A 15,376-nucleotide genomic window follows, 5' to 3' on the forward strand; every position below is an offset into this window, starting at 1 on the left:
TCAAGTTATTATTATTATCATTATTTTTTTCAGATCTCTTATCAAGGTTTAAATTCCTTAGTTTGTATCAATTATTGTTAATTTAAGAATCAAATTAAGGCCTTTATATGTATATGTATATGTATATATATATATATATATATATTATAAACAAATATTAAAAGAAAAATGCATTATATAAATTCTCTTATAAATACAATATTTTTAGTTAGTTATGTCAATTTATTTATTTTTCCTTTTGTTTAGGATCTCTTGTCAAGGCTTAAATCTCGTATCAGTTTGTATCAATTTTTTAAATTTAAAAATCAACTTCAAAATTTTTCTTTTTCTTTTTCTACATTTTTTTAAAAATATTTATACTCATTCAACTTCCATATACTTATAAATTTTATTTACATGGGAAATTATAAACATAATTTTTAGCCTTCAAATTTTGATATAACTTTTAATTTTTTTGTTAGCTATTTATTATTTCAAATTATAAAAATGTAATTCTATAAATATTTGATCTGGTGAATCATATTTATAGTTTGGACTTTGGACATGGTAATAATTAAAGAAAAACTAAAAATAAAAAGAAAGAGCCTAAAAGAATCTCATATATGGGTCATTTATATTACTCATCAAAGGAAAATTTGAGCTTGTAGAGTTGGGAGAGCCAAAGCAAAAGGCATAAGACCTTTTCATAGATCATATGTATAGTACTTCTTTCCACCACTATCATCCTACTTAACTACTATTACCCCAAAAAAAAAAAAAATTTCCTTAGAAAACTGAAACTACAAGCATAATAGTAAATGCATTCCCCTCGCTATTTCTCTCATCTATAAATACAAGACTCTGGGATTTTCTCTCATCATCTTCTTTACCATGAACCACTTCAAATTTTCACCACCAATTTAATGGAGAAGATAGTTGAACCAAAAGAATAAAAAACTCATATTTTCTTCAACTTCCAAAATTTTACTTCAAAATTTCTTGTCCTCTTCTATCAGCATTAATGCATTCTTGAATTTCCTCTAGTGTTTTTCCTTTTGTCTCTGGTACTATGATTGCCACAAATATAACAGCCATCAATGAGAAAGAACAGTAGATTAAATAAGTTCCTGAAAATTTTAAGAATATTTACATGGAGTTAGCGGTGAAATAAATTAATAATGAAGAATAAACTATTTTGTGTTTCCAATTACAATGTTTTATTATGTACCTGTAGGACTCCAGCTCATAAGAAAGTTATAAGTATAGGAAACTGCCCAAGCTCCTAACCAGTTCACTAGCACCACCAAACTCCCAGCAGCTCCTTTCACATTAATTGGGAAAATCTGCAGCAGAAGTTTTCAGAAACATTCAAGTCATTTTTCTTGCTCTTTACTTGTTCAAAACCATAGGGATTTCACTGATTTTTAAGTTTTACCTCGGACATTATCACCCAAGGGACTGCTCCCATTCCAATCGAGAAAGATGCTACGTAAATCTGATTCAAAGGAGAGAAATGAAGTTTAAAAAAAAACCAGTTTGGATGTCATGGTTGTTTTCAAATATGAAGATGTAGATGGAATGTTTACCAGCACACCAGAAACGGCCAATATTGGTACCGATTCAAGCAGCAAACCTTGACCCTGAGTTACAAGAAAATGAAACTAAGGTTTAGAACTTGATGTTATTAATAATAGTAAAGGCATAACATATTCAATTTGATAACTTACCTTGAGAAAGAAAGAAGTTCCTGCCATAAGGCAGCCTATAAATGCCCCCGTTGCAGAAACCTTCATTCAGAAAAAAAACATACGTCTATATACGTGATAACAAGAAAAAGAAAGAACAAGGCAAACAATACTAGCTATTCACAAAAAGGTTTATCTCAAGCTGGTTTTTCAAATTTTCATGTGAGTTCAGAAATGCTACACAAACTGCTTACCATGATAAGTGGTTTTCTTCCTAATTTGTCCATCAAGATTGCTCCAAGCAAAGTTATTGGGACCTATCAATGAGTTTTGAGTGAGTTTTACTTCAGAAGTACAGAGGATTTATCACGTTTGGACTTTAAAGAAAAGTGAAAGAATTGAATACCTGAACACAACCATAAGCTATGGTTCCAACTTTAGTAGAAGAAAGTCCTGCAGTTAACATCACAGTAAGAAAATAGGTTTTTACAGGAAAGTAGAAAGAATCAAAAACCATTTCAAAGGAAATAAAGAAAAGCACTGGTTTTTTACCAGCTTCTGTAAAGGTTTGACTGGCATAGAATCCTATTCCATTGATGCCTCCAAATTGTTGAAATACCATCAATCCAACTCCAATCTTAAACCATCACCAATATATTTACACACCAGGTTTCAGTGACACATGAAAAACCTTTTAGAAAAAGCCTTAAAACATAAGCAGGATTGAAATAGTATGAATGCATAAAAGCTGCTTACAATCACAGCTCGAATATATTTGCTCTGAAACAAATCTAGCATTTTGGCTTTTGGAAGTGTTTGAAGAGTTTCAATAGACTCCTGTAAAGGAAGCACATACTTTCGTCAGTTTCTTGACATATTTAGCCAGCAAATCAAGCACACTGGATTTCTCAGTTGAGAGGGAATACTTGGATTTCTGCAGCTTCAACAGAAATATCAGCATCTTTGCCACGAAGTTTTTGAAGGGCAACCTGAAATTCTTTCTCACGGCCAACCTTTGCCTGGAAATAATGGATTTTTGCTTGATTTTGTGTCTTCCATTTCTCTTGCTTTGTTTTCTTGTTTGGGTGAATAGAGGAAAAAAAAGGCTTGGAAGCTTAATCTAATCCAGTTCTTACCAGCCATCTGGGTGACTCTGGGATGAAATGCAGACCAACGAGCAGGAAAATACATGGAACAAGTCCTTCATATCAAAACCCAAAAAATCAGTTCCTTCACCTATTTTAAATCTCCTCTCTTTGATAAGTTCTAACATATGCATTAATAAAAGTTAAGAAATATAATCAAGAATAAGAATTTACCAGTCATAGCCAATGCTCTCCAAGTTATAAGTGTTCCTATTATGAAGGCAATCGATGATCCAATAACAATCATGAGCTGAAGAACAAGCACGGCGAGAAAAAATAACCAAAACCAGGTTGTAGTTAATATCCTTGTAGTTTAGAATGAAGGAGGAAATCTTTATTCCAAAGAAATTTCTGAATTCTCCTACCTGATTTAGTGTTGTAAGACCTCCTCTGAGATTCCTGGGTGCTATTTCTGCTATGAATATTGGGACCTGTTCATTCACTTTGTTAATCTTTATTATTAATACCAAACAAAAACTCAGTGAACCTTGATCATACAGTTCACAAATAGAACTTATGGTAGTAAAATATTTACCACATAAGAGAAAACCCCGATGCCAAATCCTGTGAAAAATCTTCCCATGTCAAGTGAGATAGCTTCCTGTAACATAATCCCCAAAAATAGCATCAGAAACTGATATATTTGACTATGCATCTTCAAAATTACAAATATGAGAGAACTGCATGTTACCTTGGAGAAGAAGACAGCCAACCATCCAGTAATGCAGAAAGCAGCTGACATTCTCATTGCCTGTCCCAAACAATAAATAAATTTCCAACAATTGCAGTACATAATTTTACAAGAACAAAGATTCTAAAGGCTCTTAATTTATCAAAGAATGTTTAAAATTCATACCCCTTTTCGACCAGTGAAATCTGCAATCCGGCCACTTGTTATAGCCCCCAGCATCGCACCAATTGTTAATATAGAACCAAACATCGAGTACTGCAATGGGATTAAAATTTTGAGCAGCAATTCATATAATATGGAAGAGTTTCGAGAAGGGTATCAAAAGGACTAAAGAAGTATATGAATGAATTACCTGTGCTAGGGAGAGTTTAAGATCTTCCCTGATAGCAGATTGAGTTGGTGCTGAATAGCCCACCTGCCAAAACAATAACTTAAGCTAAACAAACCTTTTTTTTTTTCTTTTTTCTTTTTGTGGGTTATTTGGTTTTTTTGGGATCCTAATCAGAACACCAAACAAAACAAAAACAAAAAACGAAGAAAACAGTTTAGTAAAAAAATTGATGAAGAAAAGAAAAACAACTTGCGGTTCTCTTTTGTCTTTTTTCTTTCATGTATGCTGTGCTCTAATAGAGAGAAATAAAAATTCTTAAATAATTCAACGAAAAAGAAAAGATACTTACACATGATCCAAACTCAAAAGATCCACAAACAGCAACAAATGTGCTAAGGAAAACCATCCAAACAGAACCATTCTCAACATTACTAACAATATCACCATCTGCATCTTCACAGGCAACAATCTTCTTGTGCCTAATGAATGGTTCTTCCAAGTTCTGAGAGCTATTAATTTCACCATTCTCAACATCTCTGTATTTCCCAATTACCATTTTTTGTTTATCTTTCTCTTTCTCTTTCTCTTTCTCTTTCTAAGAAACCCCAATAGGAAGGAAAGGAAAAGAAGCAACACAGAGAAAGCCCCTGAAGTACCCTCCAATAGATATTTAGCAATGAAAAAAAATAGGATACAGATTTTGTTCAAGAAAGAAGTAAATTTATATATGCAAAACAACTAGGTGTAGATATTTATGGATTTGTCTGTTTTCAATGATTGCTAAATTAAAAAGTAAGGCATGTGGGGTAAAGCTGTCACTGACGTGGTGATGATTATACCAAAGTCCCATGCAAAGCCTTTTTATCTGCAAGTAGGCTAGGAAAATTAAATATTAAGCATATCAAAAATCTGTTTGGTATTCAAGAAAATTTTATAAGGTTAGCTTTTTTTTTCTTCTTTTTATTGCAATTGAATTTCTTTCCTGGAATGTTTTGATTTAAAAAAATATCTTTGTATACGTGGAACTTACTTGGACCGATGGCTATGGAATAAAATAAAGCTTGAAAAATTGGAAAATTGGGTGGCAAAGCTGCTGAGAGCCCGAGATTCTGGTAACACTACAGGGAATGGAAGAAAGAAGAAGCTGCAAATAATTGGAATGTGATTGAAAGAATTATTGCTTCTTCCCCAGCTATTAAATATTTTTTTTTTCTTTTGGTGTTTTGGAGGAAGAAATCTATTACAAATTAATATTTCTTTTTTACCATGGATAAAGTAGACAACATGACATTATTTATTGATTATATTGAATTTTGCCCTTTTTTAAAAATTAATTATCCATTTTTAGATTGTATTAATTTAATTTATAAACCAATAAAATCACATGGTTGCATATCTATTAGTTGTAGATAATTTCATAAACAAACTTGTTGGGATAAAAGTATGTGTCTATCATATTAACACAAAATTAAAATCAGATTTAGTATTTGAATTTCTTGGGTTTACTAGTTGCTTATTTAAATCGAATTTCTACATCAGATAATGTCTTGATTTTCTGATATTTTATATCTTTAGCCATTATCTGGAAAACAAATGTCAATAAAAAAATAAAAAGGTAGGAAAAATAATAAAAGAAGCTTTTGCTGTTTATATTAGATTATTATAATATGAGTGGATTAAGTCACATCATCAGGTTATGCCAGAAAAAGGTCAACGAGGCTCTCTTTGGACTTCACCACAATGGCCAACCTGTTTACTTTAATCCTTTTATTTGATGAGATGCTGGTGTCACAGAACAATCCAAGTTTTGGAAAATTAGGAAAATAAAATAAAATTTTAAAAACTAGCCAAAGTTTTTAGGTATCTAATTTTTGTGCCGTTTTGTACATAAATATGCAAAGACTTGTAGTTTTGGTAATCCTTCTCCCAACCTTATATAAGCTAAAATGCGAAGATGGCTCCCACTAAAAGCATTAAAGTAGGCAAAATCAAGTTTATCAAATAAAAAAATGTAGGCAAAATCAAAATCAAAATGAACAGTAAAATTTGGGTGGTTTTTTTTTTAATTTCAAAAAACAATTGGGTGCTTTTGACCACCCATCAACTTCCAAATTAGCTTTTAATTTAAACCCACAAAAAAAAAAAATGGAAACTTTAAGCTTTATATCTACTTAAACTGTGACAGTTTTTAACCTCATCTGGTGAAAATAAAAAATAATAATAAAAGAGTTCTTGTTTTTTTGGGTGAAATAATAAAAGAGTTCATAGACAATTGTAGATAACCATTATTATATAATCATGCTTCATCCGTATAATAATGCACTTTTTGCAACTTGAAACTCATTTTGTCAACATTCGAAGGAAAAAGAAAATTAAATCATTTTGTCAACATATGGACCACTTGGCTTCTTTTCTTACAGTGAAAAAAGACATGATAATTGATTTAGCTGGTAATTGATAATGATAACTAATTAGTGATCAGGCACTAGAAAATTAATAAACAAATGAAATGAGATAATGGTTAGGTTAATTATTGTTCTGTACAGAGGACAGCAATGAAAATTTATCATTATCTGCTGCCCCATGATGGCCTCAAATGGCCATATTTTGAAGTCACCCACTATTATATAATATCAGTAATCAAGTCTGGTTCATTTGGAAGTGAACAAGAAGAAGAAAAGGGAAAGGGAACAAAAAAAAAATAATAATAATAAAAAAAGAGAAAGTCACCCACTAATATATAATATCATTAATCAAGTTTGGTTCATTTAACCCCAAAAAAAAAAAAAAAAAAAAAAAGGAAGTTTGTTTGATTTGGGAATGAATATCATACTTGGAAGTCGACAAGATTTTTCCCAATCAAAATCAAAGACAAGTAATAGATAAATTTATATATATTTCTAGCTGTATGTGACTCAGCTCTCCTAACATAATTTCCTTTTCTTCTTTTTTTTTTTTTTAATTTCTTTTTTTTGAGAAATACCATGATATTTCCCTCATCAACTTGCATATATTCCTTTTGAGTTTCATATAAAAATTATCTATCCTGAAACCATGTATATATACAATGATTCTCTAACAAAAGAATCTGTATAAATAATTATTAATTTGAAAAATGCTAAAGATTGATATAATTATATATGAAATCAAATTAAACAATAAGTAAATTTTAAATTAATTTATACAGTTTAAATGAGATTGATATTCGAAATTCTCTATATTATAAATTAAGATGAATTATTCAAAACAAAATTAAAGGATCACGGTTCACAATTGATCTCAGAAATGAAAGTTCTACCAATTTATTTGAAAAAAAAAATTTATAATAATTTTGCCAACCATCTTCTCCATACAAAGGACATGATTAGCTGTATTGGGACCCAAATCAAAGATGACATCCAACAAAAAAAAAAAAAAAAAACTAAGATTTTAGCATTCTCTGATGTCAACCTGACTTGGATCCTACCCGAAAGAGATCAAGATTTTTGTTTGATAATTTAGACCTTCTTCATCAATCGTTTCTAGGGGCCATTATTTGTACCACAACAATAATGCCAAGTTTGCGTAATTAAAATGTCCAAACTTGTGGATCTAATATCCCTTTATCTACTATTTTATGATTGTATGAAAGGTAATAGAAAAATTGAAGCACATGACGGCATATATTAAATTTGCTTAAGAGAAAACATGTTGCTTTCTTTGGTCAATTCAATATAGGTGGCAGGCAGTCGTACCAGCCAAAGCAATATCATTTTCATTCATTTTGTGTGTAACATCCACGTCCATATATACACATTGTGAAAGTCTAAAAACTATGTATTATAATTTTTTTTCTATGAGATGCATGCCCATATTTTGGTGGTTTGATCACATTTATAAGCGCTTTGAATCAGATTATAATTTCATTATACCATAGGCATCGATGTCATCATAAAAGTATTGCCTACATATATAAGAGAGAGATATGTTACAAATGCAAAAAATGATTCCTCAATTACTAATTTAAATTAAAAAATGAATTTACATTTTAATGAAAACTACATGCTTTTGATGCTTCTTAATTTTTATCTTAACGGTAAGTATTCATCAAAAAAATGAAAATAAAAAGAAAGAAAAGAAAAGAAAAAACTCCAAACCTAGGGCAAATATAATATAACTTCCATGTATTCAAAAAAATCGTAATTTTTGCATGCCTTATTTTTTCAGATACGTATTCCACTAGATTGCTCTTTTGACAGAACATAAATATATTTGTTATTTTTTTTTTTTTGATAAAATAAATAAATATATATATATATATATATATTTGTTATTGTTGGTTCAGATATTTTGAAAGATGATTAATTTGGTCACATGAATCATGACAAATCATAGCAAAACCCTGGATGCTTCAATAATAATAATTATTATGGGGACCAGAGCAGGACCCGGTTTAATCGTTTGTTTGACCTCCTAAACTTGTTTTACTATGTATTAACTATTAAGAAACAATAATCAAACAAATGGATTAACTCCCAATTAATCCAAAAATGAAATCTACTTAACAAAAATAGTTTGTCTTTTATTTGATTGGATTATAAAGTGGTATACCAACTATCAATAAACTGGACCTTGGGATAATTAATTTACATTAAGTTTAACATAATTACGTATTCACAGCAGTGATTTTGGATTTGTATATCTAATCAAAAAAATCCAAATTATAGTTTCTAAATAATTATTTTTGGAATATTTTCTCTTTTTTTCTTTTTTAGTTCATAAAATTCACCTAGAAATTCGCATTTATAAGCTTGATTTTGCGGTAAAATTATCAAATTCTAAATTTAATAAGATCTAAATGACATCCCTTTCCCTTTTAATTTAAAATATATCATAACATCTTTAAACAAAATAATCCACCATTATCAGTTAACCTATAACTCAACCAAAATGTTTATATGGTGGCTTTGTCTATCATCTAATAAAACATTTTAAGGACAACTTTCTATACGTGTCCTGCTTTTGTTACATGACTTTTGAAGATCTGGCTTTTATTACATGCCTTACGTTAATTAAAAGTATAAGTGAATGTGGTTTTATGGAAATTAATTCCTACTCCTTGCCCTAGAACTTCACATATTTGTTTTAAGCATTTCATTTATTGGGTTTTTTTTCCTTCTTTTAATTTCCCTTCTTTGGGGGCTTCCCATTGAAAAAAGAGTCAAAAAGATATTGGTCGTAACAATCTATAACAGCCATAAACTAGAAAGTGTTGAAGATAAGTTAAGCGGATTGACTAGCCTCGCAGTTGATACTGCACACATTAAACTAACTGTTAGCTCAGATTCATATTCAATCGATAGCAAAATGTCCATTATTACGGCATTCATAAAACAAATACAACAAAATTTTAATAAACAAAATAACAAAAAATTTCTTGTAAGATAGCTAAAAATTATCTAGCAGTGTCAGAAAATCTAGTGTACACTTGATATGTACAGATTACAGGGGGTGGATAACAGAGAGTCAAAAGCTTTCATCTAAAATTTGCCTAACAAACACCTACGAATCGATACCGCGAATTCGCCAACCTTGCTAGGATGGAAAAGCACTGCACAAATCCCTAAACAAACAGTGACGATGGCTATCATGTATAAACTGGGGCGAAAGACCAAGAATGGCCCAGTAGAACGACAGCTAAAGAATTTACCAGAAGAACTGCGACTGGAGGGCTTTCTTGGCCATTCCTTAACAATGTTCGCTTCTATAACAGATTCTTTATTCAGCAGTGGAACCGTTTCACTTGTCTTGTTAGTACTTGAACCTACCATTACTGACTTGCCATTTACCATTATCTCCATATCCTGCGTGACAAAATCAAAAATTTCAACTTTCAACCAATAAATCAGGAGAAAGTTATATGTACCCAGAAACGAAATCATATCCTACATCAGCGAAGCCATGTACAAAAGGGGAAGTCCTCACCTGACTGGAGAAAGGAACAGTTGAATGCACATTGGCTTTGAAGCAGCTTTGAGAAACAAAATCCTCTTCTGGCATCAAGTTTTTGGAATGCAGCCCTAAACCCCCAGCTTCATTCATTTTCTGTCGAAAAATTTCATGAGCATAATTCATGTATTTCTCTAATAGCCTCAGATCAGCATCACTGTTGCTGTTGTATCCACTACTTGACTTCGTGTTATTCATAATAATTTTCAGATTTTTTAAAATTCTCTCCAGAATGGCAGTTGACTGTGTCGATATCAAGAAGTTCAGTAAACTATTAAATCTTTGAATCTTCGAGGCAGTCATGATCTGCTGAAAACTTTCTGATCCAGGCCTTTTAAGTAACCATGCTATATCCAAAACAACTTCAGAAAATGACTTTTGTCTGAGAGTAGAAACTTCGCATGAGTCTGATAGCGAACCAATAGTAGAACAGTCTGACCCTTCTGAAAAGAGAGATGCATCAAGTCTCTGCTCAATCATCTTCATTTCCAAACAAGTTTCTTTGTCCCCAATAATTACAGGTATAAAATTCGATAAGCCAGCCTCATTCTCAACCTGATGATAAAAAAATTAAAAAAAGAAAAAAGAAAAAAGGAAGAAGCTTCAATCTCAACCTAAAATATTGATTAATTGGAATATTTTTAAATATAAATTTCTTCTAAGAAAACAAATGTGACAAGCTCATTGTCATATTCAACCATGCTTCTATTCTAACCACCGCTTCATTCACCAAGACAACCTCAAAAAGCAATTTGTAAAAAGATAAATCTACTATAAAAGATAATACATAATGTTGCATGGTTATCCCCATGGCCAAAATGTTTGCTTAAAGCACATGCTATGAACCAGAAAGGTATGAACAATTAAATTACGGAACCATCCAACATAAATCCAGGGCAAAGAGAGTAAATTTATTCTAGAAATGCTTTACAATTGTATCGTATATAGTGTATCATATGTCCCAGATATACATCATACATCATGCCAACTATCACTATAACAATGAAACAAAGACAAGTTTGTCTGATAAATCATTTTCTCTCGATTTATTTACAAAAGAAGTCTGCTAGAGGCAGCAAAACAGTATACTCTATAACCTCTACAAAGTATACATGTTAGCTAAAACCATGAAAGATGAAGGAGAAAAGACAAAATACAAATAAAAGAGGGGGGGGGGGGGGGGGGGGAGAGAAGGAAAAAATAGAACAATGCCAACCTCAATAAACACAGGACCAAAATTATTTGCTTCAGTATGAGGGACATGTATTCTGTACAACTGATGATCAAAGCTACATTCAGTGCCCTCTCCAGACTGAAAGTGAGACGACTCATGATAATAATCATATGCCAGATATTTTCCAGAGAAAGAGATAAGAAACCTGCCACAATCATGATTATTACTAAGAAACTCGTTTGATAACAGTTTGACAAACCAGAAAATGAAACTTGGAGCACTAGTAAGAATAAAATATGAAGATAACTTAAATATAACACTTATTTGCAGTTCTAGCAGAATGTTATTTACATAAATTGGAAGATATTTTTAAAAAAATAATAATTAAAACTACAAACGTAATGTGGAAGGGTTATTTACAAACTTTTAGCCATATGTCAATTACAAATCTGATGTAGAAGTGATATATGATACAAGATATTATGTGATTTTTCACATTTACCCTCTGCATAATTTTTAGTTCAAAGGGCAATGAATTGAATCAAAAAAGGTTGATGTAAAATATACAACAAGGAAAGAAAAAAAGAAATATTATCTCCTAGACAAAGGTCCAATATGAAGGCATACCGAAATTTGGGTTGTAATAAATTACTTCCACAAGCAACAAACTCCATGGGCTTGCCTGCCTCAAAACATGTAGGATGAACATAGTGAAGCCTTGGAGCCTGCACCTCGACCTTGGCTTTTATTACAGAAGTCCCATCTATACTTATTAAAATGAACAGCAGATGTCAAAATTTGAAACAAATTCTTGGTGTAGGATGGTCTACTGTAAAAGTGCTCCCTTTACACTTAGTGCAAACATAAAATTTAGAAAATTTGAACACATTACAAGTGGGGAAGGACATTAAACAAATAGCACCCAGAAATTCATATCTTCTAGACGATGATTTAATAAACTAACAAGATGATAAATAATGAAATATGATGGTGATACATATATGGAGCATATGATAAATAATGAAATATGATGGTGATACATATATGAAGCATCAACTTACTTTTCACAACATGGAAAATCATATTGTTTAGATAAACAAGTACATTGCCTCTTCCGCATAGCATTCTTCCAGGTGAAACAATGAAGTCATGCACATATGCTATAGGATCTTCAAATACCTGCATGGATGACATCCAACAGATTAGCACATCATAAATCATAATTAGATGCTATCACATCATCATATAACAATTCACTTGGATCAAATTATTACCTTCATCCACATGAACTGAGGCATTGCAACAAATACAGTCAAAATAGTACATCCAGGGCGGATATACCCCTCCAACTCAACTGGCATATTGGCCAACCATTGGAATATCTGTAGACACAAAGAGCTAAATGTTACTAAATCCATGCCAGCACTTCTAGCAAGAATAAGTTATTCTTTGTATATACTAAACTGTAACAATAATCCTTTAACAGTACTTGGTGCCGAAGTCTTCTAGGGAATTCTGCCGGGTTCCAATCATAGAGCTTGAAGGAGATACGACCTGTTGGACACTACAATAAGATAAAAAATCAGAATATTTACATCTCTTCACATTAACAAATTCAATTGTAGCTAGGCATTAATAGAGCACAGTGTGAAAACGCACCATAGATGAGTAAGCACTCTTGTTGTCATAATAGGATGGAGACAGAGAATGCTTTGGATTATATTTTTGTCCATCTATTTGGGCTTCACCAGAAGCAAAGCCATCACTATGAGTATCCTTGGAATCAGGAGCAGAGATGGTGGAAACATGTCCACCTTCAGATTCCAGCAATGATTCTTTCTCAACTAGCTGGCTGCTAAACTGTAAACTATCTGTACCATAACATTTACATTAGACCAGCAAGCAAACTTTTCTTGAAAGTACATATCAACCATCCTTGTAGAACAAATCATTAGTACTAGTACTACTAATGAAATTTTGAAAAAACATGTATGGATTAATTCAAACGTTTAATAGTTAGTACCTTCTCCTGCTTCACCATCACAATTGATATCTTCAATTTGAATGTCCCCTTGAGATTCGTTTCCATTTGCTACTTTGGAATCCGTAGGTTTCCTTCGTCGTCTGTTGTTGTGGCGCTCCAACTTTCTCCGACAACTCCGCTTGCCTTCATCAAAATCTGACAACAAATGGAATCTGCCAAACAATTGACATACAAGCATTAAAATACAAGAGTTGACAGTGCTATTTTCCTCACAACGAATCTGTTCTTATAACCAAACCTCCCATCCTATCATGCCAATAGATTGAGCAAAAATCTTCAAAATGCAATACACACCAATCAATATATCACTGTACTCGCAATAAAGAGTGGTATATGAAAAAGTGCAACCTTAGGAGATAACAAGTTTACGAGAATTCCTTCCAACATAAGCTCTAAATCTCCACTCCATTGTCAATTTCAAAGGCAATACATCTATTGAACTTTTTACCACCCAAACACCACTTCTCCATAAACTATTTTCCTTTCCTAGATGATATCTAGCTCCCAAACACTATTCAGATCCGTCCAATTAAACTTTCCGACGCACTTAAAATATCCAAAAGTTAAGAAATTCCAACAGGTTCTCGCAACAAACATCCAACTAAAAGAACCACTTTCGAACAATTTGATTCTGCAATGCTTAATTGAGGACTACGCTGGAACAAACTCCATACCAAAACTAAAATTCAAATTAATTCATAAACAAAAAAAGTGCAAAACCAAAATTCCAATACATAAAAATTACAAAGAACCGCAAGCAATTCCAGAAAGAGACAAGCAGAGAGAGAGAGAGAGAGAGAGAGCTCACTTGCCACACTGCTGACAGTAACGCTTGGTCTCGCCGTCAAGAACCACAGTGCTAGCGTTAGCGCACCGGAGGCAAACTCTGTGGCGGCGATGATACCCTTTGAGCTCCCTGATGTCGGCCCCACACGTCGGAACCTGACAGCGAGCCACCCCGGCCCCAACCCTAACGGTCCTCGCCCTCTTCTTGCCGTGCCCGGATTCTTCCTCTTCCAATTCCATCATCATCTCATCAACCTCAGGGCACGCGCAAGGGACACGACCCGCCAGAAAGTTGGAGCACGTGAGCCTGGGATCGCGTTTCCTGACCCGACCCGCATCCGGGCTCTCTCCTCTGGCCGGGGGAGTCTCCGATTCTCCCGGAACAAGCGTCGTCGTAGGCTGCTGCAGAGGCTCGTTGCTGGTTTGGCCGGAATCCCAGGGTGCGGACAAGTCATCGTCGACGACGGTGAAGTCGAGTAGATCGCCCCAATCCCAAATGGCGGAGGAATCCTCCTGAAGAGGCGGCGCGTGAATCTCCATGCGGGAGTCTCCGGTGTGGTCCTTAGGATGATGCTGTGACTGAGATTGCGACGACGAAGAAGACGGAGCTTCTTCTTCCATTTTTGTTGGGGTTCGTCAAGCGGCTGATTACCTAACACCTAACGCCCTCGCTTGGACACCAAGTCTAAAATATTGCGTAAACTCAAATATTTCTTTTTCTTTATTATTATTTTTTTCCGTACAAATATAAAAAATAATAATCAAAACAAATAAATTTATGTTTATGACACGTTTATGATCATTTGAAGATGTCAAATTGTCAACAACCATTTCTATTACAAACGGTAAAAAAAAAAAGAAATATCAACTGACATAAAACAGAATTAGCAACCATATTAATATTATTATTATTATTATTATTTTGTAATTAAAATAACATGATTTGATCAATTTTTTTGGGTGAATAATTTGATCTATCATCTATTATTATTCATTCGTTATAAAATAATGGAAGCTAATTTGAGATTAGAGATCTCCAATTCCTATGTTCAAGTAAGTATATTGGTAAATGTATAGCTAACTTAACTCTTGGTTTCAATAGTTGAATGACAAATATCGCAAACAAAACTATTCAGTTTTAGTTTAATCTGTTTTGATAATTATGTATGAGTTTGTTTTTAACTACAATAAAGTATTAGTTATTATTAAGAAAATGTTACGTAGTTAAAATTATGGAATACAACGCAACACCAATTAATAATTAAATCTCTGTGCATCTTATAAGCGTATTGAATAAGCCTATTTGATAAGGAGGTGATAGTGATATTTTCATATATATATATATATATATAAAATTAAATTTTAAATTTGAAATTTAATATAAATCAATATATGCAAAATGAACTTAAAAAGGTGATACGAACTTTATATGTATATATATATATACACACACAAATATAAGTCCCAATAGAGAACAAAAATATATATTAAAACATAAGCCAATTTTTAATTTTTTTTAATCATTTACAATTTTCCTCGTCAAATTTTTTATT

General features: G+C 32.4%; 2 protein-coding genes across 4 annotated transcripts; both read right to left on the reverse strand.

The window, feature by feature from the left end:
- Positions 1-586: 586 nt before the first annotated feature.
- LOC107423309 (sugar transporter ERD6-like 16) lies at positions 587-4,687 on the reverse strand. Of its 2 annotated transcripts, none has more exons than XM_025075913.3 (18): positions 4,181-4,687; positions 3,853-3,915; positions 3,666-3,755; positions 3,501-3,560; positions 3,345-3,410; positions 3,175-3,240; positions 2,984-3,059; positions 2,801-2,865; positions 2,591-2,683; positions 2,421-2,501; positions 2,217-2,301; positions 2,071-2,117; positions 1,919-1,981; positions 1,707-1,766; positions 1,566-1,619; positions 1,415-1,474; positions 1,208-1,322; positions 587-1,106 (listed from the first exon to the last, which is right to left on the reverse strand). In XM_025075913.3, exons 1-18 carry the CDS (start codon positions 4,385-4,387, stop codon positions 964-966), a joined length of 1,494 nt encoding a protein of 497 aa, XP_024931681.3. In that variant the 5' UTR covers positions 4,388-4,687; the 3' UTR covers positions 587-963. The 2 variants fall into 2 exon arrangements, with proteins under 2 accessions (XP_024931681.3, XP_015888331.3); XM_016032845.4 differs by having other exon boundaries at positions 3,853-3,997; positions 4,181-4,319.
- Positions 4,688-9,159: 4,472 nt separating this feature from the next.
- LOC107423307 (squamosa promoter-binding-like protein 7) lies at positions 9,160-14,522 on the reverse strand. 2 transcript variants are annotated; one of them, XM_016032841.4, is made up of 11 exons: positions 13,846-14,522; positions 13,017-13,189; positions 12,653-12,864; positions 12,483-12,557; positions 12,268-12,375; positions 12,055-12,172; positions 11,621-11,756; positions 11,036-11,198; positions 9,796-10,374; positions 9,521-9,674; positions 9,160-9,433 (listed from the first exon to the last, which is right to left on the reverse strand). In XM_016032841.4, exons 1-11 carry the CDS (start codon positions 14,442-14,444, stop codon positions 9,351-9,353), a joined length of 2,400 nt encoding a protein of 799 aa, XP_015888327.2. In that variant the 5' UTR covers positions 14,445-14,522; the 3' UTR covers positions 9,160-9,350. The 2 variants fall into 2 exon arrangements, with proteins under 2 accessions (XP_015888327.2, XP_015888326.2); XM_016032840.4 differs by having other exon boundaries at positions 9,160-9,674.
- Between the last annotated feature and the right edge of the window lie 854 nt (positions 14,523-15,376).

Source organism: Ziziphus jujuba, chromosome 3 (genome assembly GCF_031755915.1).
Source record: "Ziziphus jujuba cultivar Dongzao chromosome 3, ASM3175591v1".
NCBI lineage: Eukaryota > Viridiplantae > Streptophyta > Magnoliopsida > Rosales > Rhamnaceae > Ziziphus > Ziziphus jujuba.